This window comes from Crotalus tigris, unplaced genomic scaffold, assembly GCF_016545835.1.
Source record: "Crotalus tigris isolate CLP2741 ecotype Arizona unplaced genomic scaffold, ASM1654583v1 scf7180000017541.2806704, whole genome shotgun sequence".
NCBI lineage: Eukaryota > Metazoa > Chordata > Lepidosauria > Squamata > Viperidae > Crotalus > Crotalus tigris.
In genome coordinates, this window is record NW_024096462.1 from 962,649 (window position 1) to 986,287 (window position 23,639).

The window sequence follows — 23,639 nt, forward strand, 5'->3', positions numbered from 1 at the left end:
GGAGAGACAGAGAAAGATTTTGTCCCAAAGAAAAATAAATTTGCTGAACAAGTTATTTTAAATATCAATTTATCATATTAACAGCCAAGTGAGGACATTTTATTTGGTGTTTGGATAGCTGCACCAGAGGAAAATAATATTTTGAAATGTGCGACTGCTGATTCAAAAAATTAATTCCTTTGCTCTTTCTTTTCTGTTTTGAGAATTGAATGACTTAACAACTTTAATCAAACAAATATTTTAATGATCTCACCTTGTATATACAAATAGTGTTCCTTCCACATCAGTCTTCTCCTAAAATCAAATTAAAATTGCTTAGTTGTTTTAATGATGCCATGCAAATGTGCAATCAAGCTATTAAAAAGTCTTATTTTGTAGAGACAAGTAACTTGTGTTTTTACACCTTTAAGTGATTGCTGCCTTTTTAGCACATTAATGTATTCTAAGTCCATTCTAATTTTTCAAAACATCCAGTATACCTTTGTCCCCTGTAGTCCACAATCTTAAAACTTGTGTGCTGAGTACATGCTCCTAAAATGAAATGTTTTTTTCTCCACTAGGAAAAATTAAAGACAGGTTTTAATTCTTTTGAGATAGCAGCCATTTTTCCATATTTTGAGCACTTTACTAAATTATAATATTTGTGGTAGGTATCCTGTATTAAGATCTTTATACTTGAGAAAACAAAACAAAACAAAACACTAACAATTCCTAAGAATGCTTTCATTACCAAATTTAGCACATGGTGCCGGTAAGGAATTCCTATAGGTATGGCATGCTTTATTATTGGTCTATAAATCATGAGAACAAGGCATTTGTTAGCCATCTGATTTTTAAATGCATCAGAAAAGTGATATGACTAACAATATTTGCCATAAAATATACAATCGACAGATATCCCATATTTTAAATTTAAAATAAATTCATAAGCAATGTAATTGTACTTATATTGACAAACCATATTTGACAAACCATTATATTGACAAACCATATTTCTGAAAGCCTGGAGTGTACCTGACCACAGAAATCCATTAACACAGAAATCCATTTTCCTGGTATAAATAAGTCTGTCAAGTGATTTAAAAAGACTTTAATAAAGCCTCACATAATAGCCATCAATATAAAAAAGTTAAAAAATGTATGCAAGGTAGAAAGCATTAACAGGTTAAAAGAATTAGTATGGATAACAATATTTTTATATACCCTATACCAGGGGTCCCCAACCCCCAGTCCACAGCCCAGAGCCAGTCTGTAGCCTATTGGGAACCAGGCCACGCAAGCAGCAGGCAAGCACAAGCACACAAAACCGTCCCTTCCCCCCTGGCTGCCAGTCTGCCAGGCCAGAAAGATTGGGGACCGCTGCCCTATACAGCAAGTGCTTAGTCTTAATTTAGTATTACCATTATCCTGAAAAGGCTATATAAAAAGAAAAAAGTCTACATAGCAATACATATAAAATAGGCAAACTGTATCGGGCTGGAAAAATATCTGGATATGAGCAAGAATATACAAAAAACTATTTTAACTGCCATCTACAAGACACCCAGAGTTTTACAATTCACATGTAGCAGTGATGGCGAACCTTTTAGAGACCGAGTGCCAAAACTACAACCCAAAACCCACTTATGCATCATTGGGTGCTGAGTGGATGAGGCCCATTGGCTGATATGGCCCATTGGGTGGGCGTGGCTGCAGTGGTAACGGCAGACTGGGTGGGACTAAAAAGTTCAATCAATCAATTCCAACTTTGCAAGATTTTTTTTCCCCGTGAGGTTGAAATGAACTGATTGATTGAAACTTTTTTTTTGTACACGGCGGTGGAGGCCAAAAGCGAAAAGGTTTTATAAAACCTAGTGAAGGCCTAGGACTGAGGCGACGGTGCGCGTGCCCACAGAGGGGGCTCTGAGTGCCGCCTCTGGCACCCGTGCCATAGGTTCGCCACCACTGACATATAGTATGCTTAACATATATTCCACCTTTTAAAGACATCTATATTATATTATTAATACATGCTAATTATTTTTTCATATTCTAGATAGATGTGACTTTCAACAAGTCACATACGTTCAAATATCCCGTCAAATTTGTTGAAGTTAAAGGGTCAAGATAGTAAAAATGCCATTCAAGTATGAAAGATTGTTCCTGGAAATACTGAGAACTTAAGAGTTCCAAATTTAGTACATATAATTCAGGAAAGAGAAAAACTGAATTTTGAATTCATGTAGAGTCCAAGATAAGACAAGCAATCATTGTTTTATGTACAAGAACTTCCAAGGACAGCCAGTATTGAAGAATTCTGGAGAACTCTAAAACAGGGGTCCCCAACCCCCGGGCCATGGACCAGTACTGGGCCGTGGCATGCCAGCAACCGATCCACACAAATAAGCAAAGCCCCATTTGGGGGATGCTGGCAGCACACAAAACCACGCGTCCTCCGGTCCACGGGAAAACCTCTCTCCATGGAACCAGTCCCTGGGGACCTCTGCTCTAAAATGTCTCCTTTCCCCCCCTCCCTCCCATTTTGGTCAGTGCTAACAAACATATTGTCTAGTTCTGGATTTTGGAATTACTATGCATGGGGGACTGCTCTTTAGAAGGCCAGATCCTGAAGTTGAAACTCAAATACTTTGGCCACCTAATGAGAAGGAAGGACTCACTGGAGAAGGGCCTAATACTGGGAAAGATTGAGGGCAATAGAAGAATGGGACGACAGAGAATGAGATGGCTGGATGGAGTCACTGAAGCAGTAGGTATGAACTTAAATGGACTCCAGAAGATGGTAGAGGACAGGAAGTCCTGGAGGAACGTTGTTCATGGGGTCGCGATGGGTCAGACACGACTTCGCAATTAACAACAACAAAAATGCATGGGGGATCATAAATGTTGGGTCCAATAAAAGCACAAATAATTCAATTGTAATGTAATCACACTCAATAGTCATATTTTGGAATTTAACAGGCAAAATATCTTTTACATATTCCAGAAAGGGAAGAGAAGTTTGATGAAGTGGTGAGTCAAGGAATGTATCAGGAAAGGGTCACTTAAGAAAATAAAAAGTAGAAGAATCACTTAGAGCTATGTAAATCAATGAACGAAAGAGACAGTGGCATCAACCAATGAAAAAAACCCACTTGAAACATTTTAATGAATTGGTATAAAATTAGTAATAATAAACTGATACTGAAAGGGGAGCCAGATATATGCTCTGCCCTATAAACTTCATTTCTGTTTGAAAAGAGCTTCACCAAAACAATGAACAGTGTAAATATGTAGATGTGTTATGGTCTATTTATTGTTAATTTGGAATTTTAAGAGGAAGTTTGGTGTGGTGATTAAGGCAGGCTAGAAACTGGAAGATCATGAGTTCTAGTCCCACCTCAGGCACAAAGCCAGCTGGGTGACTTTGTGCCAGTCACTCTCTCTCAGCCCTAGGAAGGAGACAATGGCAAACCACTTCTGAAAATGCTGCCAAGAAAACTGCAGGGACTTGTGCAGACAGTCTCTGAGAATCAGATACGACTGAACAGAAAAAAAAGGGGGAGTTCGTTTTTCCTGCTTTAATAGGGTAGCTTCAAGTAATCTTTTCTGAAGAGGAAAGGGTAAGAAAAGCAACTAATTCCAAATCAGAATTAAACCCTTCTGAGTGAGGTAGCTGGAAACAAGATTATCCCTCACCCAGCCAATTCCAAGTGGGAGAATGGGAGGAAAGGAGACACAGATGACAAAAGTCATGTTGTGCCATTACCCACAAGCTTTGTCTCTTTTGTTTGTGCTTCATATTGCACAGATCAGACAAAAAAGGAGGTGCTTACACTGCAAAAACATGATGCTGATTTCATTATTTTGACAAAGCATTGTATTCTGCCAATGTCTGTGGAAGGAGAGGCCGGTGTATTCTACCTAGCACAGGCATGGACAATTGATTTTCCAAGGAGCTACATGAGAAACTGGGCTTTTGTGGAACGTCAAAACACAGAGCTGTGAAGGTGGTAAGCACACATGCAAGCACATAGGTAATTGGGGAAAAAAAAACAGCAGTCACCTTTAAAATAAAAGCCATGCAGTTGTATTGTGTGCATGGTGTACACTTATTTACAGGGGCAGCCAAAGGGCCGGATGTGGCTATAAAATGCCCACATCTGACCTAACGGACATGTTTATCATCTCTCCCTTGGAAACAGGCAACAATCTGAAGTCAAAACTTTTGGTTTACTCCTGCAGGTAGCAAACTGGGGGAGTCAGTTTGATCTAGTGCAGGAATAGGCAACTTTGGCCCTTTTATGACTTGTGGACTTCAACTCCCAGAATTCCATGCTAGCTCAGGAATTCTGGGAGTTGAAGTCCACGAGTCATAAAAGAGCCAAGGTTGCCTACCCCTGATCTAGTGGTTAAGGCACCAGGGCAGAAACCAGGAGACTGTGAGCACTAGTCCTGCCTTAAGCATGAAAGCCAGTTGGGTGATCTTGGTCATTCTCAGTCCAATCCACCCCACAGGCTTGTTGTTGTGGGGAAAAATGTTCGTTGTCTCGAGTTATTTATTAAAATACAGGGAGTCCTCGTCCTATGACCTCAACTGAGCCAACATTTCGGTTGCTGAGTGAGATATTTGTTAAGTGGGTTTTGCCCCATTTTATGACCTTCTTTGCCATAGTTGTTAAGTGAATCACTGCAGTTGTTAAGTTAGTCACACGGCTGTTAAGCAAATCTGATTTCCCCACTGACTTTGCTTATCAAAAGGTCGCAAAAGTGATCACATGAGCCCAGGACACTGCAACCGTCATAAATACGAGTCAGTTGCCAAGCGTTTGAATTTTGATCACATGACCACGGTGATGCTGCAACGGTCTTGTGAACAATGGACATCATAAGTCACTTTTTACAGTGCCCTGAGTGGTCACTAAATGAACGGTTGTAAGTCGAGGACTGCCTGTAACATAGGCGGAATAAAACAAATAAATAAAGTCAAGTTCAGCTCCCAATGATTATGCCCACACACCCCTGCAGTTTTCTTGGCACCATTATGGAAGAGGTTCTTCCAGGATTCATCATGGAGAACATCTGATATCCACATAGATGCTAAGAATCAACAATGACTTGATGGCACATAATCAATTAAAATAAAAACTCTTCCGTAATGGGAATTTGTTTACTTTCCAGGCCAGCCTTCAAATCTGAAACTTCCTGGGGCTCCCAACAGGCCCAAACCTGATTACCGAGGATGCGCAGTGAAGCGTTTTGCCATAAGGAGCTCCCTTGCAGGCACTCCCATCTTTGCCAGCTGTAAAGCGCCTATCCCAGTGTTTCCCAAACTTGACAATTTTAAGGCATGTGGACTTCAACTCCCAGAATTCCACAGCCAGCGTTGCTGGCTGTGGAATTCTGGAAGCTGAAGTCCTCATGCCTTAAAATTGTCAAGTTTGGGAAACACTGGCCTATCCCAATCATCAGTTATTAACCTCAATGTATTTGGACAGCCTAATACTAGGTGACTAAAGGCCAAGTGCACTAAAAATAGGCTGGCTGGAATTGTTCTGCTTCATAATCTTATACTACGGAGGAGATGAAGGGGGTGGGATTTAGGACACTGATTTTTGGATCATCCATATTGTTAATTATTCTGGAAACTGATTAAATCTACTCTCGGACTCTTTTAACTTGGTGCTAGATTGTGGCTATGTCTGTTTTGAATGGGAACTTGGATGTGGTATGTAACTTTGGCTGCTCCTCCACTAGCAGGCTGCCCCTCTCCTCTCCTTATTCCAGTGCCTCTCTGCTTATCTTGGCAGCCAGGGTAGTTCTGCTGGCAGATCTCTGGAGTTCATTAGGAGAAAGTGCTCCCTGACGCAAGAAAGGGATTTCTGCAAGCAAAATTGGCATGTGCTTCATTTAGACCTTGGGCAGATAACCCCTCTTTCCCATAGGTGCTTTTTCACAAGGCAATTGGACTTTCTTGTTTTTTCTTTGAAGACCTTTCGCTTCTCCTCCAAAAAGCGAAACGTCTTTAAAAAAAAACAAAAAACCCACAAGAAAGTCCAAATGCCTTGTGAAAAAGCACCTTTGGGATAACTATGACCTGGATTACTGAGAATCTCCATAGACATAACCCAGGGGTAGGCAACCTCAGCTCTTTTATGACTCGTGGACTTCAACTCCCAGAATTCCTGAATCAGCTGACTCAGGAATTCTGGGAGTTGAAGTCCACGAGTCATAAAAGAGCCGAGGTTGCCTATCCCTGACATAACCCCTCTTTGTCCCTTTTGAAATAAGGTCAGGCAGCAAAGAATAGTCAAATACCTCCTAAAAAGAATAAAACGGCATTAAATTGGAAGAAGGCTCCTTCCCCCCCTTTAACCATTTCGGTAAAAGGGCAATGATCATAATGATTTCTGCCCAAAATATACGCAAGGCAAATTTGAATAGGAAAAATGACCTCGAGTTAAAAGCGAAGGGAGAGTCATTTAGAGGGTTTACGGGACCTCCCTTTTGAGTGGATGCCACGTAAAGGCTTGAAAGACTCCTCCCCCTCCCGCTCCTATACTATGGAATTTACGGTACGGGAACGACAGCTACTTTATTCCGTCTTTCTTCCACTTCCCCACCACCGTCCCGGGATTGCACTCGCTCACGCACCCACTCATTGGCGCGATGCCCGAAAGTGTAGAGCGCCACCTGGCTGGCCACGTCCAAGATGCTGCTGATGTAGGGGTCGTGCCGCTGGAGAGCCGCCAAGCTGATGTCCAACCCCTTGCCCAGTGGGGCAGCCCCAGCCACTGACGCAGCCATCTTGCCTCCGAGAAAAATAACTCCCCTCATTCGGAGCAGGCACAACTAATCAAGATCCGAGAAATAGATTCAACACGACGACTTTTCCACCGATCGCTCGGAATTGCAAAACTGGGTGATAAGGAGCCCCGCCAATCGAGTACCGATTGCCGTTAGCACCGGATTGTTGCTATTGACAACCCTTCCAGCTTTCCCCTCGCCGGTCTTGGCTTTTGATTCCTCCCTCTAGCATTTTTTAAAATAATTTTTCCAACTAACTTTAAAAACCCAACTCCGTGCGACATTGAAATAAAACGCAAATTCTTTGCAACTCCCAAAGACACTGCCAATAAGATAATCAATATGGGGAGATCTCTTGCCCCCCAAATTAGAGAAAATTCAACATTGAATTTTCACGTTAGATTTAGATGGAGAAACTGAATAGTTTCCTATATTCTTTTTTATAATATTTAATTAATTTTCTCATTTTACAATTGGGTATAATCTTGATATCTTATTGCCAGGACTGCAGTCTTTATCCAGAAGACTTCAGTCTGCTGAGGAATTCTGAGAATTGAAGTCTACAATTCTTTAGGAGTAATTAAAAAAAAAATACCATACCACTTGGCTGATGCAAACTGCCCTGTTTTACAAAAAGTTAAGCTGAAAATGTATTGGAATTCTGCTGCATTAAATTTTCTATAGATTGATAGATTAGTAGGAGATAACTCTGATAGCCACCGCTGATCTTTCTCTACAGCACTGTTTCTCATCCTTGGCAACTTTAAGAGGCCATCCACACTTCTTAAAATTACCAAGTCCTCACTTCTAAAATTTGCTGAGCTCCAGAAAAATTGCTTTAAAGGATAGTCTTCAGCACTGAAAGAAAGGACAGCCTCCTCCCCCCCCCAAATTAGATATTTTACTAATCTAGAAAAGCTTCTATCTGCTAGTAGGTTAATTGACTTGTCCTAAACTTGTTGAAAGGACAGATTGATTGACCTGCCCATCCCATGCCTTCATCTTAAGATACTAGTAGCTCTTATTTTGGGGTTAAATCAAATACTAAGGTGGTGTGTCGGGATGGTTTTTCCAACTTTTTTTTTCTTCAAAATTTAACTACAAATTGTTGCTTCTATGTCAAGGCAAACAAATGAAAGGGAGAGGATAAAAATTTATAACTCGCAATCATCATTGATTCTTTAAACTTATTTTTCATGAGATGTTAAAATTATTTTTGCAAATATTAGACATTTTTGCTACTCCCTCATTTTTTGATAATTTTCTAAGTTTCTGGGATCCTTACTTTAGAATTTCCCAAATGATTGATGATATTGGGAAATACTTTCTTTTATTATAAACTAGAGATGTGGAGGAGTCTGGGAGCACCTTTTCCAACTTTTTTTTAAAAATAAAATAGATTAAAGGGAATATAGTACACTTTAATCTTAGAGCCTATGCCTTTTAATAAAATGTGTAGCTGGGAAAATTGCTCCCAGATGTGTCCTATTTTTTTTTTTGGCCATAATAGACTAACATAGGCTTGGGTGATAAGTTGGTTGATTAATTCCTGTTGCAACCAACATAAGGGTTTTTTTTCACAATCTGAAGAAAGGACCTTGCAATTGTGTTAGGAAGAAAAAAAAAAGACTAACATAGCTTTCTTTCCTTTTTTGATTTTCCAGTTTAGTGCAGTGGTTAGAGTTCTAGTCCTGTTTTAGACACAAAGCCAGCTGGGTGACATTGGGCTAGTTACTTTCTCTCAGCCCTGTGAAGGAGGCAATGGCAGACAACTTCCAAAACAATTTGCCAAGGAAAGTGCAGGGACTTGTCCAGGCAGTCTTCAAGAGTCATACATGACTGAACAAAAGGAAAAAAAAAAACTTCTGGCTTCAGAAATCTGGCTGCCCATTAGGTGGCAGAAAATAATTATTTTCTATATTAAGTTATTTTTGCTGCAGTTTCAATATTGTCTGTATTTTCCAAAGCTGAGATACAGTAGTTCTAACTAAGCCATTTATTTCCATTTTTAAATAGAGAGGTAATAAATCACCCACCAAACAACTGTTTTTAATTATGACATACTAATATATAGCTTTCCTGCATAAACCATCAAATGGAGCATTCTCTGGTTGCCTAACCACATGTCATTAAGGCTTTCTCTTTTAAACCAGAAAAAGTAAAATCTGGTAACTACACAGACCACACGTAGGCAATTTTCTTGACCACAGAAAATTAGTCATTGGCGTCTTAGATTTTTTTTTGTCTCATCTCTTTATAGTCCCTCATCCAAATACTAAGATTTATTTCTGATTACCATTTAAAAGATCAGCCAAAGTCATGGTAGTGAGCCAGAAACCATCACAAATCTCTATGGAAAAGGTACACAATTGTTCAATGTGTCATGGCTTCCCATTTGTCTGGTTTCTTATTCAATCAACAGAGATAGGAAAACTAACTAGGCAACTAGATGACAGCTTAATCAATCGTGCAATATACTGTATATTAGTAAATACTGATTCAACAGAAATGAAACAGATGTAGGATGAATTGCCTCCTTTGTTTCATCTGATTGTTCATTTTGAATTCGAGACCCTTCTTCCCTCTATAATTTTTTTCTGGCCAAACCAGAAAATACTGGAAAAACTACTCATGAAGGTTGGGGAGAAAAGGGTTCAGATAAAATGCACATATTTATTTATACAGCACACAGATGGGTAATACTGCCCTCTAGTGCTTTGTTCTTAACTGCTGCCTACAAAGTAATACTGTAATTGCTGTTGAAATCTTCCTTAAATCCTTAACCTAACATGGAAATGTTTATGTTAGGATTGCTAGATCTGGGCTGCAAACAACCAGCAATCACCAGATGGTAGTCCAGAGTTGAAGATTTCTAACAGATCAGGAGCCCAGATGTGCCAGCCCTAGTTTAATAAATTTTATATCATTAACCATATAGTTAAATCACGAATGCTAAGAGTTTTGTATTTTCAGAATCCTGAAACTATCTTGTCAAAACTTTTTTTCTAAATAAGATCCAGGGTGATAAAGTGATTAAGGTTCAGGACTTGGAGTAGAAAGACTCAAATTCCAATCTATCCTCAACCAAAGAAAGTCTTAATATTTTACTAATTCATTGGTTATTGACAGATTAATTATAATATTCAAATAGATAATGCTCAATAGTGATTTTTCCGGAAAAATAGGTTGCTTCTTACCATGGCTGATGTTTCTCTACTAGCAAAATGTGCTAAATGTGTTAAAATATACTAAAATAATTTGCGCACATATATTAAAATAGTTTATCCAACTCTTGGCAAATGCTGAACCACATATGATCTGTACCTGTCCTGCTCCATCTTCCAAATTCAGAATTGAAAGAACATTTGTGGCAACAGAACTTGTCCACAGGTCATTTTGGTGAAAAGATTTAGGTTGTCATTCCTAGCCTTTTTTTATTAAAGTGGCTTTCTGGTACAGAAACCAGGGTCTTGGAACTGAACTCGGGGTCAAAATGACAGTTGGGATTCCATCCCATTTCATATTCTAATCAAGTTCTCAGACAAAACTGCTTAGGTTATCTAGAATGGATAGTGCTGAGGCCTGGATAGTGGAAGTGAAACCCTGTGGATTCCTTTATTTTTTTGGGGGGGGGGTGGGATTATAGATAAGCAGCATCAAAAGCAAATTTATTGTTTCAACAGAACTTTGTGTTTCTCAAAAGATTTCTTCTCAAGCCTTCTGCATTTGCTGGGGGGGGGGAAATCAATTTTCTTGTGAAGTGGACACAGGTTGACAGATTCTCCTACTTTCTTAGATTTGGGTGTTGCTCTGTGAACTGTGAGTTCTGCATCTATACAGTTGCTCTAGGCCTGTCCACGTAGATAGATCTCTCTCATTCATTGAACTCTTTGAAGTTCAACTCTTTTTGGCATGACAATTTCGTGAATGAATCAAGTAAAAATGGAAAAAGATATACTCACCTTTGTTGGCTCTGACTGCATATTCCTATTTCCTTTGTTTCTGTAAGATGGGACTCTTGCATGCTGGAGCTATTTAGGTTGGGAAAATTCATTGGAGGTACATCTTTTGCTGCTAGCCTCTCAGCAAATACATCATGCAGTTCCCATTCAACATCCTTGATACTTTTATTTTCCATTTATTTGTCATGGGCTTTAGAGCAAAGCATTATTGTGCCTTTCTCAATGACAGGTACCCTATGGTGGATATTTAGTCAAGAATAATAGTATACTATTGTTTTTTTCTTACTTTTTCTACTGCAAGAAAGACAACAGCAAACAGGAATAAACTCTAAAAACTCAACTTTCTCACTTTTCTCTACAATTCAGGGTTTCTCTTATTCAACCTCACTTGCCTCAGCTATAGAAGAAATTCCAGTGCCAGTGAACTCATTTATTTTCTGATTAAGCTGCCAACTATGATTCCTGCCCCCAGCCCTTTTCAGGGGGAAATTCACCAATGAGATTTTACTGCCTTATTACTATCAGGATTTTTTGAAATAAAAAACGTTGCTGAAATGGTACCCTGGTGAATCAGATCTTTCGCCTCTTTGTTTGTTAATTCACAAAATTCGGCAAGTTCTTAGGATTGGATAAAAATAAAATAAGAGATTATCAGTTCTGAAGCAGAGTGAGCTTGGGGTTACCAAGACAGAAGATTTTTTGAAACTTTAGAAAGCTCATCAGCATAAGAGCTTTGTCTTCTGCAGTTCCATTAGAATAGGGTCTTGGGAGCCTACAGAACAAAAGAATAGATGTTGAGATTGCAGGGTGCAGGGAAGAGCAATAAAGATGATTAGGAGACTGGGAGCTAAAACATATGATGAACAGTTGCAGGAACTGGGTATGTCTAGTCTAACAAAAAGAAGGACTAGGGGTGATACGATAGCAATGTTCCAATATTTGAGGGGCTGCCACAAAAAAGAGTCAACCTATTCTCCAAAGCACTTGTAGGCAGGACAAGAAGTACCGGTAATGGATGGAAAATTTTAAAAGAGAGATCCAACCTACAACTAAGAAGAAATCTCCGTGCAGTGAGATCAATTAATCACTGGAATGGCTTGCCTCCAGAAGTTTGAGTGTTTCATTGCTGGAGATTTTCCAGAAGAGATTGGACTGCCATTTGTCTGAAATGGTATAGGGTTGGACTCGAAGACCAACCAAGGTCCCTTCCAACTCTGTTATTCTGCAATTCTGTAATTCCAAATGCAATGTTTGGTTGTCTTGACTGAGGAATGATTGGCTGAAGATGCTCACTAGGAATTACAGAAGTCTTGAAAATTCATGGAATTAAATTAAATTCCAGAAGTCTTGAAAATTCATGGAATTAAAATAAAGTGGGAGTGGTTTGCACAAATTGATGAAGGTGCACCAGCTCTTGGAATCCTCTACTAGACATGTTGGCTATGAGTTGGGATAGGATTACTTGTTTCTTGTTTTGTTTTCTCTGAAACACTTGCATCAATTGGTTTTCCAGCAATGCCACTACAGCATTCCCTGTGGAATATAGCACTTTTTTTAACCTGACTTCTTTTATTCAGGTGGGCAGTGCACACTCTGTTACATCTCTGTGAGCGTTGTAACTGTGATTCATAAGTATGTATTAGCTGTGCACTCTGGAATATTGAAAAGGATTGTTTTCACAGGGAGAAATGGTTTTGAATTATGTCCTTGCCCAGAATCTAAGTAGAAAATAATAAGTCTCAACTAAGACTTATTTTTTAAAGTAAGTACTGAGCACTTCCGACTTTGAAAACATATTTTCAACCTAGGTAAGAACATGTATTAAGCTCTGTTCGCTTTCAATATTCTATTTATACACATACACACACTTATACTCCTGCATAAAATCTAAACACCAAGATATTACAACAGCAGGTATCCTCCCCAAAAACTTTAATGAAAGTGATCCATCAAATCTCAGTGATCCATTACACACAACATGTACTTTTCTTATTGCAGTTCTGGTAATTCTTTATTTTCTCAAGGAGCAAGAATGTGGAGCACATTATAAAGTTCATTCTTGTTTTACTTTAAATGCTTTAGTGTACATGCCAGTGTGTATACATGCATGAATACAAATGCACATGCATATATATGTTTTGAATATAAACATAGACTGTCATATAAGCAAATATCAAATGTTTGTTTTGCAATATATTAATGGGTCACAGAGTTGTAGGTAGCTATAAAGTCTTCCTACATAATAGCAGGATGTTCCTGAATTACGAATTCATTTTGTGCCTATTCTTTTCCCATGTGGCAATTAGTAAGAGGTACATTTGGGAATAATCTGGCAATAAAATATTAGCACAGTTATTTAGGCTGGTCTCTTTCCTAGACAGGAAGACTCCTGCCTTGCATATCTACATTCTTTGCTGTAGGATGCTTTTCATAACTATAACATATCGCTAAATAAATGTGTTTGAGGTTTAGCATGTTCTATAAACATAGCGAACTGTGTTTTATGCAACAAATCATAAATAAGAAAAATGAAAGACGAATATAAGTGAACCCAACTGATGTGTTTCCTAATCCTGCTTTTGTCTCTCACCAGCTCATCTTGTGGGCTTTGGTGGCCTTAAAAAATTTCCTCTATTTATTTTAATATTAGGATCTCAAGGTTGTCCTTCTAAAGACATTAGCACTCTGGTTGTTCCCTTGGCTATTTGACCTTGGCTGTTAAGAGAGTCATGCTGGTTAATTTCTTGAGTTGTGGTTTACATGTGAATATGTTTTTGGATGTGTTTTATTGACAATTTTCAGGTTGTTTTTTTTTTTAACTAATACTCTTGGGCTGTTTTTCAATTTTAACCTCTGTTTGCTACCTAGAGATACTGCTGTGAAATGAGCAACCATATACAGTAAATATATTAAACAAACTTTGGTTGGGAGATAAGCACCAGAGTGATGATTTGTGGTTTATGTGATGGTCTTATGACCATGAAGCAATGATCCACATGAAAAAAAGTACCGGTCTATATTTCATAACAACTCGCAAGGCCAAAATGGATGAGCCAGAATGTTAGGTATCCAGCTCTTTAAAAAAAAAAAAGCTGGCTCATCTAAATTTTAAAGGAAAAGATGTATTTCTGCCCCTTTTGTTAAATAAATAAGGTAGGGAAAACCCAAAAATCCACGGACTTGGGAATTCTTTCCAACCCCTTTTCCTAGCAGTGGCCAACTATAGGAGGTGTCCATATTTTCTTTCGCGTCACAGAGTAACTTTGCATGGGTGCTTTTGTTTGTATTATTTATATCTTGCACCTTATTTGTTGCAAATTGGTGATTTTTAAAAAAATATGTGATGTACATTTTAAACGGCTGTCGTACCAATGAATGCACATGCACACGCTGTACAGCACTGCTTTATTAATAGCACAAAAAAGCTGAAGAAGTCCTAAGAGTGAGTGAGCTCTGAGTAAGAACATTGTACCACCCAAGAGATCAAGAGTGAGGAGTGATACAGTATGTAATAACATTGCAGAGTAATCCAGTGTTACTCTCCAGTCTCCAGATGTGTTGGGAACAGAGTGCACCATCCTTCATTAGGGAAAGGCAAGGAGAAAAGGGATTTGGGTTTGATTGTAATAGCAGTACAATTTTAAAAGGGTTGGAGGAGTCTGTGAGATATTTTATGCACACTATTAAGTAAAGCTGCTGATTTTCTTTTTTTTGTTTCCTCCTGAGTGGGCATCTCCTTCTCTCAGAGCTGGCCTTGTTGCTAAGGAAGTATAGCATGTCATTTCTCAGAAATCGCCGTTTTTCTCATGTATTATAAAGAACTCCATTGCGAAGATATTAGGAGTGTGTGACGCTTTCAAAGCGGCGTTTTGCAAGGCACATTCACATGAATCAACTATCTTTCTTAAAGCAGTGGGACCACCATGTTCTTTAGAATGACATGTGCATCCCTAGATGTTTTGCTCTGCCAAATCCTAGTGGGTATGAGATCTGTATATGAACAAGTACATTGTAATGGAATGTGTGGATGACTTTGGGGGATAAAGGGAAGAGATGTTGTCTAGGAAGCAATCAGACAACAGAGGGAGGCGCCCCCAATGGATTGGTAGTCAGAGGAAGAGATTTAGGAAAGACTTACTCTATTTAAAATGGCAGCAGGAAGTTTGTACCTTCAGACTTGCAAGATTCTGTTAGCTTTACAGTAAAGTAGAATTAACTAATCTAGCCTTGTTTCCTGTCTAGTTCAGCTGGGAAGCCTGACATATATGGAGACAAAACTGGAAAAGAACAATGTCTCTCTGTGTGTGGAGTGCGTTGTGTATGGAGAGGTTCTGTTCCTCTTTTCACCTTATGAAACCAATATCAAACACTTTGGGATTTGAACTCCTTTCTTGTCTTGAAATCACTGTGGGTTTATGTCACAGGATAGACAGGCAACCTCAAAATTGTTTCTCACTAAGCATTCAAATCAAAGACCCAAAATGTTTGTGCAGAATACCTTCCACAAATTGTGTTAGTCAATGAACAAAGTGCTGGAAAAGCAAGGTGACCTTCAAACCCTGGACCATATATGTATTTCAGCCCATCCTCTCTACAAAAGACATTCACGTGGCATTCACTGCTCCTTTCTACAAAATACTCATCAAAATATCCAGAATAAAGAATCAGTAGAGTGTTTGCTTTATACGCAAAATATACCAGGCTTAATCTCTGGTCTCTTCAAATTGTGGTGGGGAAAAGCCCTACTCTGGGATAGAATAGAATAGAATAGAATAGAATAGAATAGAATAGAATAGAATAGAATAGAATAGAATAGAATAGAATAGAATAGAATAGAATAGAGCTGGAAGGGACCTTGAAGGTCTTCTAGTCCAGCCCCCTGCTCATGCAGGAGAACCTATACCATCTCAAGACAGGTGACTGTCTAGTCTCTTCTTAAAAATCTCCAGTGATAGAGCGCCCACGATTTCTGAAGGCAAGCTGTTCCACTGGATAATTGTCCTCACTGTCAGGAAGTTTCTCCTTAATTCCAGGTTGCTTCTCTCTTTGGTCAGTTTCCAACCATTGTTTCTTGTCTTGCCCTCTGCTGCTTTGGAAAATAGTTTGACCCCCTCTTCTTTGTGGCAGCCCCTCAAATACTGAAATATTGCTATCATGTCCCCCCTATTTCTTCTTTTCTTTAGACTAGCCAAACCCAAGTCCTGCAGCCATTCTTCATATTTTTTAGTCTCCGGGCCTTGTATCATCTTAGTTGCTCTTGTCTGAACTTTTTCCAAGGTCTCAACATTTTCTTTTGTAGTATGGTGACGAAAATTGGCTGCAGTATTCCAGATGTGATCTTACTAGGGTTTTATAAAGCTGTACTAATACTTTGCGTTATCTTGATTCTATGCCTCTGTTTATACAACCCAGGATTTTATTAGCTTTTTTGGCTGCTGCTGCACACTGCTGGCTCATAATCAAGTGATCGTCCACTAGGACTCACAGTTACTGTTTTTAAGCCAGGTCTTGCCCAATCTGTACTTGTACCTTTGATTTTTCCTGCCTAAATGTAAAAGTATGCTTTTCTCCACACTGGAACTCATTTTGTTGGATAGGGCCCATTGTTCAAGTTTGTCAAGATCTTTTTGGATCCTGAGTTTGTCTTCTGGGGAGTTGGCTATTCTTGCCAGTTTGGTGTCATCTGCAAATTTGATGAGTTCCCCTTCTATTCCCTCATCTAAGTCATTAATGAAGATATTGAAGAGTACTGGCCTAAGATGGAGCCTTGTGGTACCCCACTGCTTACTTCTCTCCATGTGGATGTAGTACCATTGAGGACTAATCTCTGAGTACAGTTTGACAGCCAGCTACAGATCCATCTGATAGTGTTGTTGTCTATCCCACCTTTTTCTAGCTTATTAAGCAGCAAGTTGTGGTCTACTTTGTCAAATGCCCTACTGAAGTCTAAGTATACTATGTCCACAGCATATCGCTGGTCTACTAATTTAGTCACTTTATTAAAGAATGAAATAAGATTGATTTGGCATGATCTGTTTTTTTTTATTGAAAATTTATAAGATTTTACAATACAAAAACAAAGCAATTTTCCCCATCCCTCCCCACCCTCCCCTTCCCTCCCCCGACTATCCCAGAGCTGGATATAGGCTTAATTAGAGTTTCTTCAAAAAATCTTAAAAAAAGTATAAAATATAAATAAATCTAGATACATTACTTAAACAAATTACTAAATAATTAACAACAATTATATATATAAGAAAAGAAAAACATAAATACCAGAAAAGAAGAGAAAAAAAAAAGAAATACATAAAAAATATGAAAAGAAAATTAACTTTTCAATATAAGTTATAAAACTATAAACAAATCTAAATACATTACTTAAACAAGTTATAAAATAATTAAAGGTAATATATATATAAAAAAAGAGAAATAGAAAAGAAGAAAATTAAAAAAAAGGGAAAAAAAAGGTTTGGCTTTTCAAGAAAATTGGCTTTTCAATATAAATTATTAAAAAGCTAAATAATATTTTTTAATATCCATCTTGTGTTGTATAAAATCTATCCATTTCCTCCATACCACAACATACTTCTCTTGAGATTGATCCTTCAGGAAAGCCGAAATCTTTGCCATTTCCGCCAGATAAGAAACTTTAAAAAGCAGGCATGATCTGTTTTTGACAAACCCGTGCTGGCTACTGGTTATAACTTTGTTTGCTTCTAATTGTTCATAGATCTGTTTTTTTGATTATCTTTTCCAAGATTTTCCCGGTATTGATGTTAGAATGATTGGTCTGTAGTTTCCTGGGTCTGTTTTTTTTCCTTTCTTGAAGATGGGAACCACATTACCCCTTTTCCAATCCTCAGGTACTTCCCCAGTGCTCCAGGATTTATGAAAGATATGGTACAATGGTTCTGAGATAAGATCTGCCAGCTCCTTCAGAACTCTGGGATGTAATCTGTTAGGCCCCAGTGATTTATATTTGTCAAGGTTGGACAGGTGTTCTCTTACCATTTTCTTGCTTATTTTGATTTTTGTTTCAAGTTTGTCTTTTGCAGTAGGTTTTTTTTTTTTTTTTTTTTTTTGGTATGTTGGGCTATTCTAGTGTGAAGATGGATGCAAAGAATGAGTTAAGCAGTACTGCTTTCTCTCTACTGCCTGTTACTTCCTTGCCATCTTCTCTCTTTAGTGGACCTACAGTTTTTTTGACTTTTTTCTTGTTATATGTTGAAAGAAACTTTTTTTTATTGTCCTTGATTTCTGTTGCAATTCTTTGTTCATTCTGAGCCTTTGCTTTCCTGACTTCATCTTTGCATGTTCTGGCTGTCTGCTGATAATCAGCCTTAGTTATGTGTCCCTCTTTCCATTTTTTGTACTTGTCCTTATTGTCTTTCAGTTTGTCAGAGAGTGCTTTTGTGCAGCCATGCTGGTTTCCTCTTGAATTTTTTGTTTCTCTTTTTCAGTGGTACCGTGCTGGACTGGGCCCCTATGATCACACTCCTCAGTGTTTCTCATGCTTCTTGAGTTGTTTTTCCCTGTAGGATTTTCGTCCATGGAATCTTTCCTAGGTTTTCTCTGAGTTTGTTAAAATCAACTCTTTCGAAGTTTAAGACTCTGGTTGGATTATTTTCTATTGTTTGTGTTTGCATTATATTGAATTTCAGCTTCACCCAAGGTTCCAGCAACTTCAACTCCCTCTATCACTTCTTCTCAATTAGTAAGGATTAGATCCATTATAGCTTTACTTCTAGTTCCCTCCTCTACGTTTTGGATTTCTGAGTATGAATAAGAAATAGGTAGCGTTTCCACACTGCCTTTTTAAACGAAATGGCATGTGTGAATTCTGCTTCATTAGGAAGAGATTAGGGACAAACTAATACATGTAAAGCATAGATATTAATAGGGTCCAAATGTCAGGGAGCGCATGATAGAAAGGTCTAGACTTAATCTAGCTACAATATGTGAATTTGTCTTTTCCAATGATCTTTGAAATCTAGTGGGTTGATTGCCAGTCAATCCTCTTCTATCTGATTATTGTTATGGTTGGATGCAAAGCCAGGCAAATGTTTAGAATGGATCTGGCATTTTTATCCACCTATTCAATTTTTCCCAAGGACCTGAGATAGGCAGATGCTGTCTGAATGTAAGCTATTCCAAGTAAAGCTACCTTTTGCAATTGACTGATGGTAATTTTGTCAATGCCAGTGTGTTCACATGGTGCTCCAAGTGTCTTGGAATTGCATCCAAGGCACCTATTACTATTGCTACTGTCTTTGCTTTCTTTTACTATAGGTATATGACTTCTACTTGCAGGTATTTGTATTTTGTGATTTTGTGATTTTCTCCAGTTCTTTCTCTTCTATTTTGCTACTGCCTGTATTGCAATTATAGTTGCTCACATATCAGTCAGATGTTTAGAATGGATTTGGCTTTTTTAATGACTGTCCCAAAGATGATGATTTTAATGATAATGATGACGATGACGACGACGATGATGACGATGATTTCATTTTCAGGTGAGGCTGGTGCTATGACATTGTTCTTTCAAATGGAATTTGCCAGCACAAAGCCTTGCCCGATGTCTATAGCAAGCCTCAAGGACGTCCTAAGGAGAAATCTCCACCCCAAGGGCATAAGTCTCGTCATCATCACTTTGCTGCTCACTGGCACCATCTCAACTCTATTACTTTAATTGTCATCTCAATTTAATTTTACAAGAGAACAACAAAAATAACAACTTTAATTGAAAATGTAAGAAACCTTTGCACTCTTCAGAACATGGGAACTCATATAGTTTTTTTAAGCAATCTGAGTGGAAGTACAGTTCCAACATACATGTCAGTCCTTAGGGGGCTAATTTTTTTTTAGAAAAACTCTGGTCACATCAGATCTGAGCATGGGTTGTGTTGCGTCCTTGGCGGGAAAACAGACACGAGAAGCAGCTGGAGTTCTCAGTTTCTTTTATTCAGCGTTCAGCTTACAGGAAGATGGCTTCAGCTTCGCCCAAACGCCTCGCAGCCTCTTATATAGGCAACTCCCGGGTAAATGGGTTACTTTTCCCGCGCCAGCACCCGCGCATGCGCACGGCGCTGGCGACAGCCTGTCTGGTCCCGGGCAGCTTTGCACCTGCCCGGGACTGCCTGCAAACGCCCGAGCCGTTTGCAAGGCTCGGGACATAACACCCCTTTCCCCCGGGCTAAAACTACTACCAACATACAACATTTATTTTATATGACATTTTGCTCCCCAGTGCTCCCACTGTTTACTGGCCTTTGCCTTGCCAGCAATGTTATGTAGTCTTCTAGGTACTTAGGAGATTTCTTTGCTCTCTGTGACCTTCTTAGCTGTGGGTTACTGGCATAAGTCCCCTGACTGGAGGGAGGCGTGAGCCTGTTCTCTCTATTGTGCCCTGGTGTCTTCCAAGGACTGTGCCCCGATGCCTTAGCCCGCACACGAATCGGTCCCTCAGTCGTTCCTCGAGGTCCTTGAACTCGCAGGGCTTGGCGGCCTTCCGTAGCGCGGCGATGTATTCCTTGGCTGTTTCACCGGACCGTTGATCCCTCTGCTCGAAGGTGTGGCGCCATGAGATAACGGACACCTTGGGGTGGAAGTGCTCTTTCAGCAGCTTCTTCAGGTCTGCGTAGCTTACAGACTCTACTGGAACAGGTGCTACAAGATTTTCTGCGATTTCGAAGGCGTCTTGGCCGCAAACGCAAAGCAGGGTGGCGGCCTTCAAGCTATCTTCCCTCACTTGGTTTGCCTTGAAGTAGTTCTCCATTCTGGATACGTAGGACTCCCACCGCTCTGGATGTGAGACGTCGAATTCCGAAAGCCTTCCGATTTTCGCCATCTTCGGATCTTCAGGAGACGGGTCTATCAGCCAGCCTACCCCCGAATGCGCACCGGATTGGCGGGTAGCTGCCGAGTCGACGCCGTTCCTCTTCCGCCGCTCAGGACTCCTCGGGTAAGCTTACACTTCTTCCTTTCCAGGTAGTGCAAGGCATCCCACCTTCGTCGCCAGTGTTGAGTCCGTGGCGGGAAAACAGACACGAGAAGCAGCTGGAGTTCTCAGTTTCTTTTATTCAGCGTTCAGCTTACAGGAAGATGGCTTCAGCTTCGCCCAAACGCCTCGCAGCCTCTTATATAGGCAACTCCCGGGTAAATGGGTTACTTTTCCCGCGCCAGCACCCGCGCATGCGCACGGCGCTGGCGACAGCCTGTCTGGTCCCGGGCAGCTTTGCACCTGCCCGGGACTGCCTGCAAACGCCCGAGCCGTTTGCAAGGCTCGGGACATAACAGGTTGTCTGTGAATTAAGCTGAAACAACTGATTGGAAAAGCTGTCAATTTTCAGGAATCATTCCTACAGTTCTGTGGACCCAGAAGGCCCAAAATATTTTCTGGTTCACTATTCTGCCTACAATAAAACTAGTTTTTCTCCAGCTTCTTCATACATTCTGTCCCCAGGCATGACCAGTGGTGGGATTCAGCCAGTTCGCACTGTTGTGTCCTGAGCCTGCAAATGCAGGTTCGGGACATTGCAAGGTTCCCAGGCAATTGCAAAAGCTGCCCGGGACCAGACTGAGTGGCGCCGGCCGAGCGCGCATGCACAAGGCGTGAAAAGTGCCTAGAGATGTTGCCATTTTGTCCTGGGAATTGGGACATATAAAAGGAGGCTTGCGTGCCTTTGCTCATTGTTGGAGTTTTGACTAAGTACAATAAAGAGCAGCTCCAGAGACATGTGTCTTCTTCATTCGCCATCGCTCCCAGGACTTAACACGCACCATTTTGGCAGAACCGGTAGCTAAATTCTCTAAATCAACAGTTCTTAAATTTTAGTAATAAGGCTGATAAGATCAAGACGAGAAATGCTTAGATCAAAAAAACCAAAAAGACAATGAGCTAAGATTGCAGCAAATAAATTCATTGTAGCATTGCCAGCTTGAGATATAATAACAATGATGATGATGATGATGTTGGAAGGGACCTTGGAGGTCATCTAGTCCAACCCCCTGCTCAAGCAGGAAACCCTATATCATTTCAGGCAAATGGCTGTCCAGTCTCTTCTTTAAAACTTCCAGTATTGGAGTATTCACAACTTCTGGAGGCAGGTTGTTCCACTGATTAATCGTTCTAACTGTCAGGAAATTTCTCCTTAGTTCTAGGTTGCTTTTCTCTTTGGTTAGTTTCCACCCGTTGCTTCTTGTCCTGCCTTCATGTGCTTTGGAGAATAGCTTGACTTCCTCTTCTTTGTGGCAACTCCTGAGATATTGGAACACTGCTATCATGTCACCCTTCGTCCTTCTCTTCATTAAACTAGACATACCCAGTCCCCTGATCATCTTTGTTGCTCTTCTCTGTACTCTGTCTAGAGTCTCAACATCTTTTTTACATCATGGTGACCAAAACTGGATGCAGTAGTCCAGTGTTATTAACACTTCATGTGATCTTGATTCTATCCCTCTGTTAATGCAGCCTAGCTCTGTGTTGGCTTTTTTGGCAGCTGCAGCACACTGCTGGCTCATTTTTAAGTGATTGTCCACTAGGATTCTGAGATCCCTCTCACAGTTACTACTATTGAGCAAGGTACCAGCTATACTATACATGTGCATTTGGTTTTTCTTGCCTAAACGTAGAACCTTACTTTTTTCACCATTGAATTTCATTTTGTTAGATAGCACCCAATGTTCAAATCTGTCAAGATCCTTCTGTATCTTAAGCCTATCTTAAAATACAGAAGGCTATTCCTGCCAGTTTGGTATCATCGGCAAATTTTATAAGTTCCCCATCTATCCCTATCTATCCCCTCATCCAAATCATTGATAAAGATACTAAAGAACACTGAGCCCAGAACAGAGCCCTGGGGAACCCCACCACACACTTCCCTCCATGTAAATGCAGTTCCATTGAGGGCCACAAGGCCGAATTTACAGAGCTATTGTTTTGTTAAGAATCTTAGACCACAAATAAATGTGTCCTTGGATTTTCTTATTTGTAGCAAAAAGTGATTTTAAGAGAAGTTATTCAAAATATTTTTTGTTCCTGTTTTGGATTGACTATGCTGAATCTATCCAGACAGCCTTTCATTTCTCATCTCAATGCAGGTCTTCACAAACTTCTAATTCTATTGTAATTGAATTTCTCACGGGACATTGGCACTTGGGAGCAATTTTTATTTTAAAATGGCTTGTAATTCATTTCTTTGCAGAAAACATGCGCTAATAATGGAAACATTACCTTTAATCAACCATCAAGTAATGACACTTTTTATGAATTTTACAACAAGAAAACCTGAATCTCATAAAACATTTGTTATGCATCGTTGTTCGGCTCTAATACCCTCACAGCCTCTAAAAACTCAAAAGGCACAATGATGAGAAAGGACTTCACTGAAACTAAGCTGACAATGAATTACCAATACTAACGTTTTCATTAATGCTTTTAAGAAACATTATGTAGGGGGGAAATGGCTGCAGATGTCCCTTTTGCTGTGTTTAATAAGATATGCAAAGAATAGATAGCATCTGTGGAGCATTTTTTTAAATCTAACAAACCTATGACAAGGATAATACATCTCTCCATAACTGTCATTTTCAAATGATATAATGTGACAAACAATCCTGTTTCAAATCAGGGAGAAGTTAGCCTTCGTTTCTTTCTCTCTTTTTTTACTTTTTTAAAAATGGATATGTTAATACCAGATTTTACAAATACTGTGACATGTTATCCTGATGAACTTGGTTGCCATGGAAATGATTCGGGTAAAGCAGCAACTGAGAACTGTCTTAGAAGAATACTGAACGTAGCAAACAGGAAGTGCATACCTAATATATCGGATTGAACATGGATATGTTGAAATTCAAGGTATTGCTTAGAGATTGTTCTACTTTAGCCAGAGC

General features: G+C 39.5%; 2 protein-coding genes across 27 annotated transcripts in view; one reads left to right on the top strand and one right to left on the bottom strand.

The window, feature by feature from the left end:
* Positions 1-6,812, bottom strand: part of DCP1B (decapping mRNA 1B) — a 50,073-nt gene extending 43,261 nt beyond the window's left edge. For 2 of the 3 annotated variants that reach the window (XM_039362376.1, XM_039362213.1), the window contains exons 1-2: positions 6,631-6,812; positions 254-294 (exon numbers count right to left, since the gene is read on the bottom strand). In XM_039362376.1, coding sequence (XP_039218310.1) covers positions 254-294; positions 6,631-6,638 — 49 coding nt within the window. In that variant the 5' untranslated portion in view covers positions 6,639-6,812. The remainder of the gene's footprint in view (positions 1-253; positions 295-6,630) is intronic. The other variant, XM_039362295.1, reaches the window with a different exon arrangement.
* CACNA1C (calcium voltage-gated channel subunit alpha1 C) overlaps positions 1-23,639 on the top strand; it is a 590,134-nt gene that overhangs the window by 14,880 nt on the left and 551,615 nt on the right. The gene's annotated exons all lie outside the window — the stretch shown is intronic.